Raw genomic sequence first — 20,201 nt, 5'->3', positions numbered from 1 at the left:
GGGATGTAGAAAATTCTAGTCCACCTGTGTTTTTTTTCATGGGTTGCACGTAGTGCTTTCTAAATACATTCGCGGTCTAGCCGCGATATAAGGGAGCAGGAAGCACGTGCTGTCGAGGAGCTCCCCAACGCAAGCTGCCGTCCTGAGCCACCCAGGCACCCCACCAAACACAGCAGAGAGCACAGGGATCCTCAGCCAGCAGGGCCCACCACCTTGGGCCACCGGGTCCCCCCACATGGGCCCTTGCATGCTGACCCCCCCCAACCCCCCAGGACCCTTCAACAAAGGTGCCCAGGACTTGGGCTTTTTGAGACCCTTGCCCCCCAGCTAGGAAATCAGAGGGGAAGACTCCTACAGTCGACCTCCTTTTTCGTCTTATTCTGAACAAAATGTGCACATCAAAGCTGCCACTTCTAGGAGGGCCTTCCCCCAACTGTTACCAAAGAAAAAGCATTGCAATTAAGAAAATACATATAATGGTCATACTAACATTTTATTAAATAGCGTATCACTTCCCTACAATAGATTTACCTTTATAAAACTAAGTAACTTCCTTCTGTAGAAAAAACTGCAGGCCTGGCTCTCCCTTGCCAGGGTTTGAAACTCCGGGCTGAGGCTGGGCATGGCTCCTGGCTGCCCCTCTGACGGCCTCCATCTGTGAGCGTCCCTGAGGACCACAAAGCTGGGCCATCTCGCTCCCAAATCCCAGCGTTTTTTTAGGGGGCTCAGAGCTGCTCCAATAGCCACATCTGTGAGAGCTGTACTTTGGCGCCTGGCAGTTCCCTCCCTGCTCCCCACCTGCACCACTGGGAAGTGGGAAGGCAGCTGTCACTGCCTTGACCACTGGGCACATCCCCTTCTGAAACAGGTGGACCCTGCAGGGCTATGGCCAGCCTTGTGCTGAGTCCCAGTAGGCTTGTCCGGATAGAGAATGCTGCTGTGGTGCTTGGTCTTCAATTCAATGTTTTCCCTACCAGAAGCCTGAGACTTGGCCTGTTCCCCGGACTTGCAGCAGCAACAGAAGGCACGTGGGTGGGTACATGCCCCTTCAAGGGGTAGGCAACCCCCATAAGCACACAACTAAGGGAATGGCAGCTGTAAGCAGCGAGCCCCTCACCCGGCCCCTGATAGGAAGCCCAGGGTATCCCTGGAAAGGGAGCAGGTAGGGGCCACCCACCTAGGAGCAGGCCCTTGGCTGGTTGCAACCACCAGGAGACCCTGGAACAGAACCCCAGGTTTCCCCCTCCATCAGCAGGCTCTGTGCCAGGTCCTCCATGGGGAGTAGAGGGTGCCAAAACAACAGGGCCACAGCCAGCTTGGGGACAGGAGCAGAATAGACTAAAGTAAAATCTGCTGGAAAAATTTGGGTCTGTCATGTCACCAAAGAGCAGTTAAAATTTATGTGCCCCATAAGTTTAAGGCAAGTGGCTCAGGTTAGGGCCATCTGGGGCAGACCACAGGGTCTCCCAAAACCCAGCTAGGGGCCCCAGAAGGCTCTGGAGATGGAGCCGATAGCACGTCCTGTGTCCAGCACCTTCCCCTACCCAGAGGAACGGAGAGGAGGCAGAGGCAGTGAAGACCAGTCCCACCGCCGCAGACAGAACTTCAGCAGGAAACTTCTTTTTAAAACAAAAGCCCTGGTCCCTCTGCAGCTTCGGGGAACAGGTGAGATGCTACGCTGGGAAAAGAGAGCCTGTGGTATCCCCAGAAGGGCCGACAGGCTTAGCGCACAGCGCACACATCCAAGATGCAGAAGCGCGCACGGCAGGTGGGGCAGGGCACTCGGCTGGCCAGCCAGGTGTCCGGGCGCTGCGGATCCTGGCGGCTGGCGAACCACTTGCCCATGCAGGTGAGACACCACATGGGGCGGCAGTAGCACTGCTGGCATTCGCCCTCCGCCGCCTCCTGGCAGGTCTTCACCAGCTTCACGCTGGCACGTGTCTGCATGCAGCCGATGCACGCCTCCAGGTCCTGCAGCAGGCCAAGGTGGTCACAGGGGCCCCGGCCTATAGAGCCCCCCACCCCAGGAGATGTGGGAATCCATCACCCACCCAGGCCCCCACCTGGCTGCTGGGGACTGAGTAGGCCGGGTTGACCTCCACCAGGGAGGCAAATGTCTCCAGGAACAGGTCGCCCAGGCTCTGGTGGATGACAACGTTGGCCGCGCTGCGGATGGGTGCCCGGAGTTTCTCACACAGCTCACCGTACTCCGTGGAGTTCAGCCTGCATGAGGTGGTTGCTGCTGGGCTGGACCACTGGACTGAGGCCTCTGCAGGGCAGGGCCATCCTTCCCAGGCAGGCTGGCAAGGACCCTGGGGCAGTGGCAGGGAGGCCGAGTCTGTGCCGCAGTGAGCGAGGCACCCATGACCACACGGAACATGGGGACTCAGGCACAGCCTGGCTGCCAGATGAAGACCAGCTAGCAAAAATGGCCAGAGCGCCGAGCCCACAGACCCAGCGCTGCCCAGCTGACCACCGCCCTCCCAGGACACAGCGAGGTTGAAGGATGGTAGCTAAGACACCGAGTGCCTGGCCCTCAGTAGATTCAGGCCCAAGGCATGTCCCAGGAGGAGCACAGCAGGCCGGCCACAGCCTGAACTAGACAGGAGGACCTCGGCTCCAGCCCAAGCCTGTGTCCGGTACAGTGACCCCCAAACATCCCTGTGGGGCTCCCCCTGAGAAGCTGCAGAAGGCAGCTCAGATGAGAAGTGAAGAAGGAGGAAGCTGAGAGTACCTGAGAAGACGGGGCCAGCAAGGCGGCCTAGGGTGGGCAGTGCCGCCCTGAGGGAGGGGCACACTGGAGGGACCAGCTCCCACCCACCATCACCTTTGAGTAAGACAAACACCAGATCTTGGGTGCTGGCCAGGCGTGGGCAAGCCTACCGGATGTCGAAGGCCTGCACAGCAGGGCTGGTGCTGGCTACGCGGATGGTAAGCAGCTGCACAGGTAGATTCGAGTCTGGCGAGAGGTCATGCTGCTGGGATTCCGTCACAGTCAGGTGCACATCCTGCTGCTGGGCCACGTGCACACAGTACGTGGTCACCTTCATCACCCATGTGTCCGTCACAATCACCCGGGCACCCGGCGCCCCCGTAGCAAATTTGTCAATCCTCCGGAACTCAGTGTTCACGGAGGAAGCGACAGCTCGCCAGCCTGACTGCGGCAGGGCATAGAGGGCCAGGGTGCGGGCCAGGGGGTGGTGGGCCCACTGGTCCCGGGACCAGTAGTAGATAAGGGTGCAGGCAATGGTGGGCAGCAGCACCGCCAGCAGGAGGAAGACCCGCCAGGTCTCCGGGGCCTGGCTGGGAAAGTAGAGCCGCTTTTCTGAGGCTGCGAAGCACATGCCCACGTAGTAGCCTACAAGGGACAGAGCAAGCCTCAGCAGGGGTGGGGGCTGCTAGGCTGTCATCCTCTCCAGGAGGTTCCCACTGAGGTCCACAGGGCTATCCCTGTTGGGGGCAGGGGGGCTTCCTTTAGTCCCCATCCTTGGGCCAGGGCAAGGCCGTGGTACCCTAGGGCAGGTGAGCCTCACCCGCCTCCACAACTGGTCCAACTCAGCCCTTACCCTGTCAGCAGAAAACATTTTTATCTTACTACTTCAGTTCCATACAAATAACACATGAGTAGGGGGAAAACCTACAAAAGCAAAAATACAAGGCTCTCGTGTCACCCAGTGCAGAGCTGCCCACTGGCCCTCCTGGGGCCAGATCCAGGCCTCTGGATCCCACCCACTCTGAGGAGGCAGAAAAGGGCATGGCCATCCCAGAACTGGAACATCGTGTGCCAGTGAGCAAGGTATGACACAGGCATGTCACAAGGACATCAGGGGAGCCAGCTCCAGGACCCTGCTGGCCAGATGGGGGCCAATTTGCATGTCAATAACGAGGTAGACAATGACCCACAGCACAGGCTTGAAGTTGCAAAAACAAAAGCAAGCGCTATTGATTAAGCCAATACACTTTCTCTCACCCCATAGCAATAGATAACAGGTCTATAAAGTTTCAAAGCTATTGCAAAACAAATTAAAAAAAGAAAAACTCCTTGTCTGACTCTAAGGCCAGGCTCCACCATTTCGTCCTCGTGTGGCCCAGGGAAGTCACTTGGCTCACTTCCCAGTTTCCCTGTCCTTCTGTGGGACGGTGGTGGCCCAGCCCCCCTCAGGCTGGTGGGAGGCATGCAGTTAAGAGGTTCCAGAAACTTCGGAAATCCTTAGTTCCCAGAGCAGAAACTCAATCCACAACCCTCAGGAGAACCCAAACTCTGAACCACACTTTCCTCCTGCGGAGTTTCCCTGCCTCACAGGGGAGCTAGGTGGAGCGACCTCACCACGCAGGCAGTCTCTGTCCTGGCATGGGCTCTCCTCTGCCCTCCATCCCTATGAGGCAGGCAGCCCCCAGGCACAACCTGGCCTCAAGCCAGCCTCTCAGAGACCAGCTACACCTGAGTCACTACCCAGCACAGCCCCTGGCAACATCTGAGCATCCTGGCCACATACACACCTTTCCGGGTCTCTGCACCCGTGACACTTCCTACTGCCATCATGCTCTTTGCCTGTCCTTCCTGCATCCACCTTCCAAGGACTGGGGCAGGCCACCAATGCTGGCATCAGTTAACTCACGTTCTTCTACAGGGAGCTGCCCCCCATGCGATAGCTCACAACTTGCCCCAGTGAGTGAAGCATCCCCTCCCGCAGGGTTCTGAGCCTGCCTTTCTGCCGCCTGCAAGAGGCCAGCTGCCGCCACTTCCCTCCAGCGCACTCCTGGGAGCACACGAGCCCACAGCCTAGGCTCTGACCCGGGCGCCCTCCCCGGTCTCTTCTCGCTCTGAGGTCCCGGAGCTGGGCCTCGAGCGCCGCCCCGCCCACCGAGCTCACCAAGCGGCAGCAGCGAGTGGCACAGCAGCGTGGCGGCCGTGCGGCGCAGGTGGTAGGGCACGAAGGCAGCGTCCTCGCTGCCCAGCCAGCCCGACAGCAGGTTCTGCACCGTGAGCCCGGCCGAGTGGAACTCGGTGGGAGTGAACACGAAGCACACGGCAAATACCAGGTAGGCCAGCGTGAACGTAACCTCAGGGCTGTCCATCGCGCCGCCGTCCCCACCGGGAAGCCGTCCGGGAGAAGCCCGCCTTCCGGGCGAAACCCGCTGCCCGGACGCCCGGAGCAGGCCCCAGCGTCCGGGTCCGGTAAGCGCCGGGCAGCGCGGGGCACTCTGGGAAGTGGAGTCCCCACTCTCAGACCACTCGCGCGGCGCTCTGGGAGCTAGGGTCCCGCGGGGCACTTTGGGAAATGGAGTTCCCGTGCCCCACACCCGGCAGAAGTCGTGAGCGCCGCGATAGTCCTCGCGAGGGTTTGGGTTCTCACGACCTGCCTTGGGGGCGGCACTGCACCTGGTCCCATTTCACAGCTGGGGAAACTGAGACACGGGCGAATGGTTCTCAGGCCCTGGCCTTTCCGCGCAGCCTAGGGGCGCCCGCAGCTGAGCTCGAGATTCCTGGGCGACGGCGGTCCGCGCACAGTCCGCCCACGAGCAACCTTTCCCCATCGCCTGCTGCGGGAGCCGCAGTTACCGAGAATTCCAGCGTCCGCCACGCCCAGCGTACCGCTAGCCCCGGAAGCGGAACCCCTTGTGGGCGCGGCCTCAGCCATGGCCTCCCATTGGCCGCCGATTCCGTGCGTCTCGCCCCAGCCGCACGCCGATTGGCCGCGCACGCCAACCGTCGGTATTTGAATCGGCGGCGGGGAGAGGGGCTCCCGGACTCGGCGCCTCCCGCTTTCCTGCTTCCGCGCGGCGGCCGACAGGTAAGGCGGCAGCGGGGTCCGGGCTCGGGGTTCCGGCCTCGCCTCCTCTGGCCCCGGGCCTCTGTCTGCCTGTCTGCCGTGGTGGCGACCACCGTGGTCGTGGGTCCCCTCCCCCCGGGATGCACTCCCCCCGCGACGCCTCTTCCCACAGTCGCGAGCGGAGCCGGCGGCCTCCCGCCCTTGTCTCCGAGACGCCTGGTGGTCCCTCTGCCGCCGTCAAAGACAGAACAGCCCGGGCCCGCTGCGCCGCCCTCCCCCTCACCCCGGTGACCTCGTCCAGCCGCAAACCACCGGTGGCTGTGACCTGCAAAGACACGTCTCCGCCCCCGCATACCCGCCAGCTTGCTGCCCGGCCCCTCTGGGCGTAGCCCCACCTGTGAGCCATCGCCGATTCCTGCCGCACCTGCCGCAGAAACCTGGGCTCTGGCGCTCCCGCACCGCTGATCCCGCAAGACCCGCTCTCCGGGGCCGCCAGTCTTCCTGCCCTCCTGACCCGGCCCCTCCTTGCTCTGGAGCCGCCTTCGTGGCCCCCTCCTCAGTAGAAGCCAGACCCATAGAGGCTGCCATCATTGTTCTCCCACCTTCTCCGGCAGAGGGAGTTTGCCTCCAAGCCTGTCTCCCTCTTATGTCCCCCTCGTTTTACCCAGTTGTTAGGCCAAAAGTAGTAGTTACTCTTGACTTACACTTCTCTTTCTTGCCCCCACACACAGTGTGTGGGCCTGTTGGCAAAGCACGGCTGACCACCCAACCCCTGGCCAGATGCAAGAGCCTCTGACTCCCCACTTCCTTCCTGCCCCTCCCGGTCCTCCACACCAGCACCCCCGACCCCTGGCCTCACCCTTCAAGGGGGCTGGTCACCCTGACCTCCCACCCCAACCTCACCTCTTCCAAGGCCACCCCTACCTACTCCCTCTGCCCCAGCCACCCAGCCTCTTTAAACCGCAGTCCCCAGGGCCCCCACTACTAGCAAGTACCTGTGGTGGCCCCTTGGGCAGGTCGACGCCCAGTTCTCTGGTGACTCCTGGACTCGGAAGGCCGTGTCAGTCACCATGACAAAGACTTTGGGAAGAAGTGGGACTGCTCTAGAAACTTCTGGGCCCAGCTGGAGGCCCCTGGTGTGTTTCTACTCTGCAGACTCTGATGTAGAAGCCACTTGACTCCCCACAAATGATTCTGCACCCTGCTGCTTGTTACCTTCTGTGGCTCCTCCTCTAGGCCCCCACCCTCCCAACACCCTTGTCTGGTCCCCATTTCCTAGCCCCGTAGGCAGAGTACAGGCTGCCGTGCTGTCTGCTCTCCCATCCTCCACCAGTTTGGTAGCCTGCTCCAACTCTGACACCGAGGCCTGCAGGGAGACGAGGCTTCCTATGCCTCATCCAGTGTCATCACAGATCAGCCCTTACCTGTCTCCCAGCCTTTACCCACAAAGTTCAAGTTATTTCGTGGACATGGTTTTCCTTCCTTGCCCTGAGGGCTGGGGACCCCTTTAGCTCTTGCTCCTGGGAGGTGGCAGCTCCCCCCAAAGCAGGGAGGGGACTGCCTGGCAGAGGACATGCTGCCTAAGGTGTGACCCACCTGTGCAGGCAGGGGGATGTCCTCACTCAGCACCATGAGGTCAGCCCTGTCCTTTTCCACATACGTGCGTCCAGACAACATGCCCTGCTGCTGACAGAAAACTGTTTGCTTTTCCAGAATGAGTCTGCACATCTTTAGTGACGAGAATGTCACTGATGACAAAAGCACAGAGAACTGTGACTTCCTGTTTTCACCACTGGAAGTTACCGGAAGGTTGCCTGTACTCCGTCTGTCACAGAAAGAAAATGTGCCACCCAAGAGCACAGCCAAAGCAGTGAAGGTGAGCATGTCTCCCCCTGTGTAGATCTACCAAGTGTCACAGGTGCAGTCATCCTGGGGCCTGCTTTCCCGGGGACTTACTGCGCTGCCAGGGCATGGTGCTTGGAGACGTGAGTTACTGACTAGGAGCCCCCCTCCCTCCCCAACAGGTGACTTTTCAGACACCTCTGCGGGATCCACAGACACACAGGATTTTAAGTCCCAGCATGAGCAGCAAACTTGAAGTTTTTTTAGCTCTGGGCGACACCCCTGGATTAGAAAACTCCCACCAAGTCTGGACCCAGAAGGAGAAGTAAGTGTCGGTGCCGTCTGATGTATTGCAGTTGTGACCTCTCTGACGGATGTGGCAGGAAGAGTCTGTCTTGTTTGTCATATCCAGCTGGTCTCTGCTCTGGGTTTGTGTCATGCATGGCCAAAGTACTCAGAAGTCGTTTGTTCCTGAAGAGTGAGTCCCGAAGCAGCGTGAGTTTAAATGCGCATTCCGCACCTTTGCTGCATCCTTGCCAACAAACTGGCCGTAGTTTCTGCTTCCCTGGCTTCATGAAATGTCCTGGCCTCCTCTCCCGGGGCTGCTCTGTGGTTTTGCTGCTTTTATAGCATTCCACTGGGATCTCCCTCCTCACAAGTCAGCCTCATGTTCTCCACATCCAGCCCTGGAGAAAGCTCACAGACAGATCTTACCTTTGAAGGCAGAGAAACTGTTAATCTAGTCAGAGTGCCAGTGGTGTCTGACGGACCAGGTTTTAAGCACTTGACTTTAATCGAGAGAAGCTTCTTCGCAGCCTGCCCCGGCCTAGGCGTTTTACTGGATGTGCTGGTCGACTAGGCAAAGCCAAGGCTTCTCCAGCCTCAGTCTGGAGATGAGCTCGTCACCCCCAGATTAGGATGGAACAAGTGGGCAGGGCCCCAGGGACCCTCTGCGTCCGGGTGAGAAGGGCCCTCACTGGCACATTTTGTTCTGACTTTTGCTGACTTAAACTGTTTAAGACCTTGCTTTTTCTTTTAAACAGGTTTCAGAGAAAGGTGTAAAAGCAAAACATCGCTAATGTACCCATCACCTAACTCGAGTGAAATGTGCTCGGGCCACGTTCCCATCCTCCCAAGGGTGGAGACTCCTCCTGAATCCCCCCTCCCCTTAACTTGCTACTTTCCAACTTTAGATTTTTTACTTTTCATTTTGAAAATCATCTAATGAGATTAGAGTGATCAAATACCATTCTTCTGTAACAGCCCCACAAGGGAAGGGAAACCCAGCTGTTGGGACTCTGCCTCTGGGCTGCTCCAGGGCCACAGAGGGGAGGCGCGGGAGGCCGTGGAGGACCCAGGGTGGGCAGGCCTGAAGGCAGTGTCCTGGACCTCATCTTTCTTGCTCTCCAGTGAGGAGCCTGACCCTCCTGTGCCCAGACTGTCCTTGACCACGTAGCTGCTGGGCCCCAGCTGACAGGGGAGCCTGGCCTTTGATCCTTTGCCAGTGGCGTTTCCACGCTGTCTGCCTTGGGACCCTGGGTCTCCAGGTGGCCGCCAGCAGACTGCGCTTGGAAAAAGTTAACCTGGGAAGGTTGATTGTATGATTGTATGTTTTTTTTTTCTTTCTTTAGCTAATGTTTTCACGCGGACTAAAATCTAAATGAAAACCTAACTGGTTCATTTGTGTTAACTGTCTGTTTCTAAAAGCCAACAGTTTACCCAGGAAACAGAGACCAGAACAACTAATGGAATTCTGCAGAAGCCAGCAGTGGAGGGGGCCAACCTTCCTCCAGGGTTCGTGAGACCAGCATCTGAAGACAGGCTTCCCAGTGGGCCTGCCTGTGCCGGTCTGGGTCCCTCAAGCTTCCCTCAAATGCCAGAAAGTGTTGAAAACCAAGTGGCATCTTCAGGACAAGTGTCGAGCAGCCCTGAACAAGCTTGGGAGGAGCACGTCCATTCTCATTCCTCAGAGGAAAGTGTTGCATCCACCCCCAAGATTCTAGAACACCCTCCCGGGATGGCGTCCCAAGACACAGACAGAGCAGAGGACCCGTGTAGCCTCCCAGGAGAAAACCCGGACGCGGTTCCTGCTTCCCGCGTGGGGGCTGCTCCAGCTCCCGGTACTCCCCCCGGAGGAGCCCACGCAGGGGAGCCCCACACAGACCTGCCTGGCGAGGGCCCCGTGGGCCCCGAGGCCACTGCCCCTGCCGGCCCTGTGGAGGCTGGAGGGGCCCCAGCCCCCAGTGCTCAGAGTGAGGAGGGCAGGGGCCAGGAGGCCAGCTCTTTGAGAAGCGGGCCTGTGAGGCTAGAATTTGACTTCCCTGATGATGCCACCAGCAAAAAGCCACCTCCACTGAGGAAACGAGGGACGGCCCCAGGTCTCAAACCGCCCTCAAGGAGACCAGAGATGAGGCAGGAAAAGGCCACTATGGCTGCGGGTGAGGGTCCTGATCCCCCTCCACGAGGGTCTGGCAGCCTGGATGGGGACAAGCTGGATGACCCAGACTTTAACCCATGTGGAGGTGACAGAGAGGCCTGGCCCCCGGAGCACCCCCAGAGCAGGCCAGCCGGGCCTGCAGCCGCAGAGGACTCATCACCAAGCCAGTGAGTGTTGGGGGGTGGTGGCAGGGCAGCAGCTCCAGGGTGTGGGCACCCATGGGCCCCAGACCAGATGTGCCACCTGCACCCTGAGAGGCCCAGGGCAGGCGCAGCTCTTGGGAATAAGAAGCAGAGGAGCGACGTCGGCCCCTCACAGGGGGCGTCCTGTGCTGTGACCCACCCGGGAGGTCGAGAAAGCTCCTAGCAGAGAGTCCCTAGGGTTCCCGAGGCAGCGCGGCTCCAGGGGAGCCCGAGTTTCCTGGCGCGAGCTCCCAGGACGCGGCTTCGTGGCTGCCGCGGGCGTGTGGTCACAGAGGAGCCCGCCTAGCTCCTGCCGCAGTTTCCTGGTGGGGGGATACGTGGATCCTCGTGGTTTGCTTTTCCTTGAGTTGAGTGACCTCAGAGCTCCTTCTGAGGAGTGGTTCTCGTGCAGGTGAGGTTGGGGGCCAGCTTTGCCGGGCTGCTCGGCTGGCCCCATGCCTGGCTTGCTGGGCGGGGTTTGCAGGGCAGGCGGCAGGTGGGTGCCGAAGCGGCAGTGGGGACACAGGCCCTGCAGACCCCGTCTCTTTAGGCAGGTGCTTTCAGCCTCAGCAGATGACACACCTGGGGTACAGAGCCCGGCAGGGACCACAGGAGCTGCAAGTGAGGTACGGAGTGTGGGTGGGCACCCCAGTGTGACACATCCTTGCACTGTCACCATGTCTGGGTATCGTAACAGGGCAGAGGGGGCCTGGGGGCACAGGCTGCTGCCCCTACCCCCACCCCCATGTCCCTCGTCCTGACGAGACTACATGAGGTGCCCAAACCAAGCCCCCAAGGTGACCCCGACCTCCCTTCCAGGAGGGATCCTCAGGCTCTTCGGGTGCACCAGCTCCCACTAGCAGCCCGAGCACTGAGTCAGTGACCGCGCCTGCCGACCCCGCGCCCCCTGCCCCTCAGGGCCTGGAGCCCGCCTTGGACCTGACTGGGGAGCACTTCCGAGACCCCACTGAGGGTACGTCTCTGTCTGTCCTCACAGCCAGGTTGCTCGGAACATTCCACGAGCACGTGTTCAGTGGCACCTGCTGCCATTGTCCTGCGGGCAGCTCTGTTCCCTGACTTCAGTGATTCAGGCAGAAACTTCTGGTTTATCAAAAGATAGGCATTTTCAGGAGAACAGGGCTGATGCCTGTGACATAAAAAAATCTTAGGCTCAGAAAACTGGGCAGAAGCCCTGGCTTAGACAGCTCGAGTGCAGTCCGGAGGCAGCCGGGGCCTCGCTGTTCTGGGGGACGTGCTGTTTGAAACAGGACCCCACAGAGATGAAAGGCAGGTCCCTGGACAGGAGGGCTGGAAGAGCCCTGGGTCTAAGCCGAGCTCAGTGAGGGCTTGTGACTGAGCTGCTTCGCAAGACAGAAGGCAACTGGAGACACTCTTGGTTTGCGTTACGTAAGAGCCCACAGGTGCAGTGGAGACAGGATGTGGACGTAGGGCTTCTCTGGCAGGACAGCCGTGGGGCCCTCCGCACATAGGTGGGACCAGAAGCCATGGACGCGCTCCACTAGGCCAGCGACCTGGAGGCACACAATGTGCGGTTTTGTGTCTGGTGTCTTTCACTGAACAACAAGGTCCGTTTCAGGTCAGGACCTCCTTTTATGGCTAAGCAACATTCCACCATGTGGAAATTACATCTCGTTTCTTCTTTTACTAATTGATGGACTTTGGGATGGTTTCCACTTTTGCGCTGTTATGACTAAGACTGCTGGGAACACTCGCGTACACGTTTACGTGTGGCCGTGCGTGACCCACTTCTCTGGGGCAGGTGTACCTAGAGGACCTGGTCACATTGTGCTGACTGTGGGAGGAGCCGCCCAGCCGTTCTCCGCAGGCCCACACCTCTTACCCCTCCATGGGCAGCACCCAAGGGCCAGCTGCACAGCGTCCCGCCTGCACACGGTGCTGGCTGCATGTCACGGTCCCCCACCAACGAGCCACATTTGTCCACGTGCGTGTTGACCTTTTGAGTCTCCCCTTTGGAGGAGCGTCTGCTCAGATCCTTTCCCATTTCTTCGCTGAGTTATTTGCCATATGACCAAGTTGCAGAGATTTCTAGTGTAATCTGGGTAGGAACCCCTCGTCAGGCACCTGATCTGCAAAACTTGCCTTTGCACTCTGTGTCCTTGGAGGCCCAAGCTGTCACCTTGCTGCTTGTGTGTCTGGCGTCAGTCCTGATGAGTCACTGTCACACCCGGTGTCACGAGGGTGTGCCCTTGTGTTTTCTTCTAAGAATTCTGTGGTTTTAACTCATACACTTGGGGCTTTGATCCATTTTGGGTCAGTTTCTGTCTATGGCACGAGTCACCTTTAGAATCTGTAAACAAAGGTCGCACCAGAACACAAAGGGCTCTTCCAGGCTGGCTGCACACTGCTGCTCAGCCAGGGATGCCCTTGGCCGTTACTCCTGGGGGGTCTGTCAGCCCTTGTGTGTGGCCCAACAAAACGACCCAGCCCCCAGCGTCATGAGCAGGACGGCAGCCCCGCCTTATAGCAAAGGGCCGTCTGTCCAGGGCAGACCGGGCCGTGGAAGGGGGCGGGGGGGTGCTTGGGAGCTGCCAAGCCAGCGTCCTGTGCCGGAGAGCTCTAGCCCGAGTCCCGCGGGCCGTGACGCACCCACCCGCTACTCTCAGTTCTAGGCACGGGGGCTGAAGTCGACTACCTGGAGCAGTTTGGGGCTTCCTCGGTGAGTATCCTGCACCTCGTGGCAGCCTTTCCTCAAGTGTGAGTCTCAAAAAGGGGCTGTTTCTGGAACAGCCCTGAGTCCCTGCCCTGCTTGGCAGTCACCAGGCTTTCTCAATTCGGGCAGTGTCTGTGTCTGCCCAGGGCACAGGGCTGGCCGGTGGGGATGGTGTCTCCAGGCCCCTGTCCTGCAGCTGCTCCCAGCAGAGTCGTGTCCCCCTCCTGCGCCACGCAGGCCATGATCTGCCTGGGCCTGTCCCAGGCTCTGCGGGCTGTCGTGTCGGGGATGCCGCTGAACCTGCTCCCCCTACCGCAGCAGTTTAAGGAGTCAGCCCTGAGGAAGCAGTCCTTGTACCTCAAGTTCGACCCGCTCCTGCAGGACAGCCCTCGGAGACCGGTGCCCGCAGCCCCTGAGACCAGCAGGTGCGCCTCCCCTCTGTCCGCGGGCGAAAGGTGGGCTGGCAGGTGCGAACCTGAATTGGACACCGGCCGAGCAGCCCACAAATCCCGAGGCGCTCACTCAGCCCTTCGGGGAGAACCTGGGCTGACCCCGCCCCGCAGGTAAACGACACGTGTGTTCTGTTTTGATCTCAGCGCACGGGGTGTGGACACGCCTTCCTCGGGAAGCCCCCCCGAGGCGAAGCTGGTGGAACTGGACTTCCTCGGCACCCCGGGTGTTCCCGTAAGTGCTTGGTTCCCCCCGCGGTGTGAAGAGACACGTGTTCTAAGGGCGTGGGATCTATGTTCTGGGACCTGGGGGAAGGCGTCAGGAGGTCGGCTGGGCCTGGGCGCCGAGCTGTGCCGTCTGGGAAACCGGCGGAGACGAGCACCAGTGGAACCTGCCCAGCCTGTCTCCGTCACCCCGCAGGCACTTGGCCCGATTCCATGTGACCTCGGGCCCGGGGGCCCGCTGTTGCCCGTGGGGCCCATTGTGGACGTGCTGCAGTACAGCCAGAGGGACCTGGACACAGCGGTGAGGATGAGTCGGGAGGACGGGCTCCCAGGCACGGCCCCGTAGGAGGGCCCCGTGGATGGCTCTGAGCTCTGGTCTTCCTCGTGCTGCTACTCATGGAATCCTGGTGTCCACTTACGTACCCCTACCATTCACCCAGTTAGCTGAGGGTCTGGATGTCCTCATTGGACACCACTCTGAGCTGCCCTAGGGGTGGCAAAGCAGGACAGCTGGCAGGGCTGGGCCTCAGCCCCCAAGTCTCCTTGCTGCCTAGGTGATGCCCTGGGTGGTCCCCTCTCAGGGAGGCCTGCATGCCAGGCCCCAGCCGGCAGCTGGATCCTCCCCGCCACTGGGCCTGCCCTCTGCAGGCTGCTCTCCCACCACGTCTGTACCACATGGTGTTCCTACCACATACCCAGCGCATGCAGGCCCCCTAGCCCGGTGATCGCTGAGTAGGACAGGAGGTACTGGCATGGGAGGGTGCCCAGCACCAATTCAGAGCTATGGTCCGCACAGGTGGAAGCAACACAGAAGGAGAACGAGGCACTGAGGAGCCAGTGCGCCGAGCTCCACACCAGGATCCTGGAGATGGGGTGAGGCCTGAGTGGCCACTGGGACCTGGGTGCCCACCTGCCCACCCGCCTGCCACAGCGCTCATGGCACATTTGCTCTCCTCCCACAGGAAGATCATGGATGGGTTTGAGGGGACCGTGTATCAAGCGATGGGTGAGTGCCGGGCGCCCGCAGCCTTTCTTCCCAGCAGCTCCCTCCTGCGAGCTAAGCCCACATGCCCACACTCCCTGCAGTGGAGCAGCTGGCGGTCAGGGAGGCTAGGTGGCTCTGGGCCACTGGCACTTATCAACCCCAAAATTGGCCAGCCCCTGAGCTGGCATCTGGGGCCAAGGCCAGGAAAGATAGGGTCCCTCCCGTAGGTGCTGCACTGCGGTCTCCCCCTCCCCCAGGTGGCTGCTTGTCCAGCTTCAGCCACTGGGTGCCGGGCACTGGGCACGTCCAGGCTGGGGTGGGTGTGGCTGTGGGCTCTGAGCGTCTTGGCCCCACCTCTTCCCAGGACCTCTGCAGTTGGGCCCTGGGTTCACTATCCACTGCCTCTGGGTCTGGGTGGAGCTGGGGGGAGGAAATGGCTGTTTCTTGGGCACTTGTGGCCCCTAGGTCCTGCCTGGGAAGATCACAGGAGAGCGACCGTCACCTCGCCCCAGTGGGTCCTCCGGCCGCCCGCCCTGGTCTCTTGCCATGGGTGTCCCCCAATCCCAAGTGCTGGTTTTCTTTCCTGAAGAGGAGGCTCAGAAACAGAAGGAACTTGCCAGAGTTGAGATCCAGAAGGTTCTGAAGGAAAAGGACCAGCTTACTGCAGACTTGCACTCCATGGAGAAGTCTTTTTCTGATCTTTTCAAGCGGTTTGAGAAACAGAAAGAGGTGATCGAAGGCTACCGTGCGGTAGGTACCAGGGCCAGCGCAAGGCTGTGGGGCCAGCAGGCATTGGCCTTGTCTCCAGTGAGGCAAGGTGACAAGTGCTGGCGGGGCCTGGAGGCTGCGGGGGGGAGCTGAGCCTTCGGGTTGCATCTGGGAAGCAGGTTGATGTGGGCCCCTGGGGTGTGGGGGCCCCAGGTTCCAGCCCTGGCTGTCGGTTTTGTCATCTACAACCTCACGTGCATGCCTGCAAGGTTGTCCCCTTGCAGAGATCGCCATGTCCAGTCCCCACTGCTGTCTTCACCCATCCTGGGCCAGTTTGGAGACCCGGCCCCCAAAGCCCGGGGCTGGGAGGGGAGGCAGGAGAGTAGGGGCCGTACAGGTGGGCTCTGTGTGCCAGGCAGGCTGAGGGACGGGCAGGAGGCCCGTGGGTGTCAGAGGGTGAGGCCCAGTGTCCGAGGACCCTCCTGAACCCCAGGATGGGGAGGCCTAGGGCTGTGTGTGTGGTAGGCCGTCCTTAGAAGGAAATGGGGAGTGCTGCTCCCACGTGGCCTCGTCCACTGCTATTTCACGAACGACCAGAGAGCCGGCGCTGGGGAACCGCCCCCGCCTGACCTGGGGGTCCCCCAGACCGCTCCTGAATGCGGTCAGACAGCAACATGCCATCAGTCAGAGTTCACATCACTCTTCCTTAAAGAACGAAGAGTCCCTGAAGCAATGTGTGGAGGGCTACATAGGGAGGATCGAGAAGGAGGGCCAGAGGTACCAGGCGCTGAAGGCCCACGCAGAGGAGAAGCTCCAGCTGTGAGTGTTGCAGCCTGGGGCTGGGGAGCGGGGATGGGAAGAGGCCCCAAGTCGGGGCTCAGCCCTGCCCTCCACTGCTCCAGGGCCAACGAGGAGATCGCGCAGGTCCGCAGCAAGGCCCAGGCGGAGGCTCTGGCGCTGCAGGCAGTCCTGAGGAAGGAGCAGATGCGGGTCCACTCCCTGGAGAAGGTCGTGGAGCAGAAGGTGGGTGTGGGGTCCCAGGGGTCCGGGCAGAGCCGGGGAGGAGCAGACCCCTGGTTCTAGAAGCCCTGGAGCTGCTCCCGACTCCTCGGAGCACTGTGAGAATTCTCAGGATTCGACTTCCCTCCTCCAGACTAAGGAAAACGATGAACTGACCAGGATCTGTGACGACCTCATTTCCAAGATGGAGAAAATCTGATGGGGAGGTCCTGACCTGTGCCCGGCTCTCCTGTGTGTGTGTGTGTCTGTCTGACTCTTTTTTCTTCTCTATTAACCTTAACTCGTTTTTAAACTAGGTTGCTTTAGGAAGAAGACCAAATAAAGTTTTCCTTAAGTCTAAGCACTGAGGTTGTCCTGGTCTTGACTGAAGTGAAAGTTTCTGGCTCTGGCCCGACCGAGGCTGAGCCACCCAGGCTGCCGTCCACTCTGCACCGTCAGCCTGCCCCTGCCCCGTACCTCCTCCGGAGCCGCTCGGTGGGCGCGGGCGGGCATGTGGGCGGGCAGCCCGCCCTAGGGACGACGAAGTGGGCCCAAGTCTGTCCTGGGGCGTGGTGTCTCTGCCTCATGACCACAGATCAAAATCCAAACAGACCAAAGTTTTAATGTGAGGAAGCAAACCTAAACCAGCCACGGAGAGGGTTGGCTTTGTGTCACCTGGCTAGGCCTCGGCCCCATTAATCGAACAGTCACTGAGGTGTCGCTGGTGCGTCTCGTAGCCGTGCCGAGATCATACCTATGGTCGATAGTTCCAAGCTGTCTTGACAGCAGGGAGGGCCTCCTCCTGTCCCCAGAGACCGTTCCCAAGGAAGAAGGGACTCCATCTCCTGACCAGCAGCTCCTGCTGGGTTTCCAGGCTGCAGACCCACAGTCTCCTGAGCCAGTTCTGTGAGGGAATCTGAGAAGGTGGCGTCAAGCAACCTACGGGCTGCTTCTCGGTCTAGGACAGACTTTTGTAGCTCCTGAAAAATGCTCTGCCTCTAAAAACTCAAGTAAGAAATAAGGCCTGAGTAGGGTTTCCAAGTCCACACCCCCGGCCCCAGTGGCTGCATCTCTGGTCCCCCAGGGCCCACTCCAGAGGAGGGGCGCGTCACACTTGCTGGACCCTTGGACACGGGCCAGAGCGCTGCCCTTGTCTTGGTCCCTTGCTCACTGACCCTGTGATACAGGGGACGGGGCTGGGGAGGCACTTTGAGGTGAACTCCAGGGACAGGCACGCGGAGTGTATGGCAGCCCCCAGAAGTCCTTCTGAACTGGGCAGGGTCCTGGCCCGCAGGGCATCAGGGGACCCTGGGCACGGGCCGGCAGAGAGCTGGTCGGACACTCGTCTCTGAAACTGAGACCTAGAGCCATGTCCTCACACCGTGGCCCCCAGAACCAGGAGGAGGGCAGCCTGAGGTTCTGCGTTCCCAGCCCATTCCCGATGGTGCTGGTGCTGCCGGCCCAGACCTCACTGTCGTCAAGCGGACAAAGGACACGGGCGAGAAAGCACCAGACCTACCGAGGAACCACCAGCAAAGGACACTCTCTCATCAACCACGGGGGGGGTCCCCACACAGGGACCCAGGCCGAGGCCTGCCTGGTTAGAAGACCTCTGAGCATGCCTCAGGCAAAGGCCCCAGCCCAGACCTCCCCAGGACCCATCTTCTCCCCAGGATGGACTCCCAGGTGGGCCGCAGCCACAGGCCGGCCGCCACCAGGGGTCGCTGCTGGCCACGGGCCACAGCATGGACTGGAACCTGGTGGCAGCCTCACTGGGGAGCAACCCCCACACCATGGGCCCCGACGGGCACACAGCGCGTTTGTCCTCAGTGCGTTCAGAGGGACTAAAGGCCAGGAGGGGGCCCAGGGGGCCACTCTGCCCAGGCTCCAGCCCCCATCGGTACAGCCGCCACAGTCATTTTACAACAACCAAAATCAAGCATGTCCCTCCTGTGCTCAAGAACCTGCCATGGCTACCAGCTCCCAGTGTAAGGGCCAAGCCCCTGGGCTGGGCCAGACCCTCCCACCAGGCCAGCCCCAGGCCATGGGCCCTCTTTAGAAAAGAGGCTGGTGGCCCTCAAGGCCTACGCAGAGGCCACCCTCAGCCTCCTCCTGGCAGGCAGGCTGGCCACTGGCCAGGGGTCTGGGATTCCTCATCACGCTGGACCCCCTACCTGGAGTGATGCAGGCTCCTGCCCTCACTGTGCAGACCCCAAGCCTGCCCCAAACCTGGTGCCCCGTTCCCGGCTCCCACCCCAATGTCAGCCCCACCCCTGTCCCTGGACAAGAATCTCTCTCACCCCCCTCCCCTGCACAGTGACCAACCCCCTTTCAGCCCCTGGATGGGTACCCCACACCTCACTCCCACCCAGGAGGAGCTCAGAAGCTGAGGGACCTCAAAATCCTGCTGAGGCCCATTTCACAGGTGAGGAAACTAGGCCACAGGGACCAGTAACTAATGGCTGGGGAGGCCCTGCAGGGTACAGGGTGTGGGCACCCCTCTCCTGCCTGGGCAGACGGGGGAGGGCTGCCGCCTCCAAGCTGACTAGCTGCTCTGCGGCTAGGAGCAGTGGTGTCCTCAGCTCCCTGCAGGTGTGCCCCCGCTTCTCCTTGCAGGCTCCGGGCTGCTCTGGAGGGGCTTGGAGGGGCATCCTCCTCACCTGGCTCAGCCTGGCCTCTCTGGCCACTCCAAGAGCTGCCTGGGGCCCTGTCCCCAGCCGGGGCCTCTCTGAGCCAGGCCAAGAGTCTGCCCAGAGGCCACGAGGGGCGGCTGGCCATACTAAGGACACAGGCCGCCGGGCAGCATCCTGGGCCGGGAGCCTCTCTCTGGACAAAGGGGCCTTGTGCGGCTGAATGGGTGTTTATCCTGGAGCCCGAGTTAACTTGGGGCCACGAGGCCGGGTGGGGGCCCTGGCACTGGCCTTCCAAGGGTAAACACGACCTGAGCTGGGCATGCAGCCGCAGGCCTGGTCTTCCGCACCCCTGGGCTCCCTGCACATCGTCACCACCAAGCCAGGGGACCTCCTACCAGGATGGGGACGTGGGGAAACAGAGCTGTCCTGGGGCCACCTCCTCGTTCTCTTAGCTGAGCAGGGAGAATTATGGGAATGGCGGCAGCAGAGGCCTCGTGGACCGAGCCTCCCAGACACTGAACCCTCCCCATGGCATGGCGGGAACCTGGCTTCTTACTGTTACAGAACAGATGTATGTCCCCCCAAAATTCATGTGCTGAAACCCTAGCCCCAGGGTGATGGTATCAGGAGGTGGGGCCTTTGGGAGGTGATTAGGGTTGGATGGGGTCGTGAGTGTGGGGTCCCCATGATGGAGTTAATGTCCTTACAGGAAAAGGAAGAGAACAGACCTCCTCTGCCTCCACTGTGAGGGGCCAGCAAGAAGGCGGCCGTCTGCAGGCCAGGAGCGGGCCCTCACCCTGAAGCAAGCTGGCCTCCACTCTGAGCTCAGACTTCCTCCAGGACTGTGAGAAAATAAATGTCTGTTGTTTAAGGCCCAGGCTGTGGTACTTTGTCACAGCAGCCTGCGTCAACATGACTGGGGCTGCCTGGCCCAAGGCCACCCACTGCCCACTGTCCCCCTGCAGCTGTGACCACCCCCACCCTGAGCTGGCATCCCACCCGGAGAAGGCAGGGCCAATGGGGCCTCACTGCCCACCACCCTTCTCAGAGGGTCCATCTCGGGCCACCCTGGGCTGCTTTTGGCCCTCTCAGTGGGCTGAGGGGTGCCAGTAGCTGCCTCATGTCTCGGTTATGGCTCTCTGTGGCCAGCCGCTGCCAGCCACGTGGCCAAGCCCCTGACAGGGACGGGAATGCAGGGAGACTGGCCAAAATGGGACCCCTTGCCGAGCCCACTCTCCAGGCCCCCATCTGATACCTGCCCTCCCACCTGCAGGT

At 60.7% G+C, this 20,201-nt stretch overlaps 2 protein-coding genes across 7 annotated transcripts; one reads left to right on the top strand and one right to left on the bottom strand.

Annotated features, from left to right (window-relative positions):
• Window positions 1-474: 474 nt before the first annotated feature.
• Window positions 475-5,350, bottom strand: TMEM129 (transmembrane protein 129, E3 ubiquitin ligase). Its single transcript, XM_031438966.2, has 4 exons — window positions 4,875-5,350; window positions 2,884-3,358; window positions 2,064-2,223; window positions 475-1,971 (listed from the first exon to the last, which is right to left on the bottom strand). The coding sequence occupies exons 1-4, from the start codon at window positions 5,077-5,079 to the stop codon at window positions 1,723-1,725; spliced, it is 1,089 nt and encodes a 362-aa protein (XP_031294826.1). The 5' UTR covers window positions 5,080-5,350; the 3' UTR covers window positions 475-1,722.
• Window positions 5,351-5,661: 311 nt separating this feature from the next.
• On the top strand, window positions 5,662-16,654 carry TACC3 (transforming acidic coiled-coil containing protein 3). 6 transcript variants are annotated; one of them, XM_064488831.1, is made up of 18 exons: window positions 5,662-5,795; window positions 7,488-7,650; window positions 7,799-7,941; window positions 9,324-10,220; window positions 10,786-10,861; window positions 11,055-11,208; window positions 11,699-11,821; window positions 12,016-12,198; window positions 12,881-12,933; window positions 13,249-13,352; window positions 13,524-13,611; window positions 13,798-13,902; window positions 14,398-14,474; window positions 14,564-14,607; window positions 15,176-15,336; window positions 16,007-16,113; window positions 16,197-16,317; window positions 16,448-16,654. In XM_064488831.1, exons 2-18 carry the CDS (start codon window positions 7,489-7,491, stop codon window positions 16,511-16,513), a joined length of 2,664 nt encoding a protein of 887 aa, XP_064344901.1. In that variant the 5' UTR covers window positions 5,662-5,795; window position 7,488; the 3' UTR covers window positions 16,514-16,654. The 6 variants fall into 6 exon arrangements, with proteins under 6 accessions (XP_064344901.1, XP_064344898.1, XP_031294781.1 ...); XM_064488828.1 differs by having other exon boundaries at window positions 13,246-13,352; XM_031438921.2 differs by lacking the exon at window positions 11,699-11,821 and having other exon boundaries at window positions 13,246-13,352.
• Window positions 16,655-20,201: the final 3,547 nt, after the last annotated feature.

Source organism: Camelus dromedarius, chromosome 1 (genome assembly GCF_036321535.1).
Source record: "Camelus dromedarius isolate mCamDro1 chromosome 1, mCamDro1.pat, whole genome shotgun sequence".
Classification (NCBI taxonomy): domain Eukaryota; kingdom Metazoa; phylum Chordata; class Mammalia; order Artiodactyla; family Camelidae; genus Camelus; species Camelus dromedarius.
The sequence above is the reverse complement of the archived record's forward strand: the minus strand, read 5'-3'. Positions and strand labels throughout refer to the sequence as shown.

Bases quoted from the DNA above. Each gene is read 5' to 3' on its own strand.
- TACC3 (XM_064488828.1), top strand. From the start codon at position 7,489: ATGAGTCTGCACATCTTTAGTGACGAGAATGTCACTGATGACAAAAGC. The intron at 11,209-11,698 runs GTACGTCTCTGT...CTTCTCTGGCAG, and splicing joins CTTCCGAGACCCCACTGAGG to GACAGCCGTGGGGCCCTCCG. The intron at 12,934-13,245 runs GTGAGTATCCTG...CCCCTACCGCAG, and splicing joins AGCAGTTTGGGGCTTCCTCG to CAGTTTAAGGAGTCAGCCCT.
- TMEM129 (XM_031438966.2), bottom strand. From the start codon at position 5,079: ATGGACAGCCCTGAGGTTACGTTCACGCTGGCCTACCTGGTATTTGCC. The intron at 3,359-4,874 runs GTGAGCTCGGTG...TGTCCCTTGTAG, and splicing joins CCACTCGCTGCTGCCGCTTG to GCTACTACGTGGGCATGTGC. The intron at 1,972-2,063 runs GTGGGGGCCTGG...GGCCTGCTGCAG, and splicing joins ACTCAGTCCCCAGCAGCCAG to GACCTGGAGGCGTGCATCGG.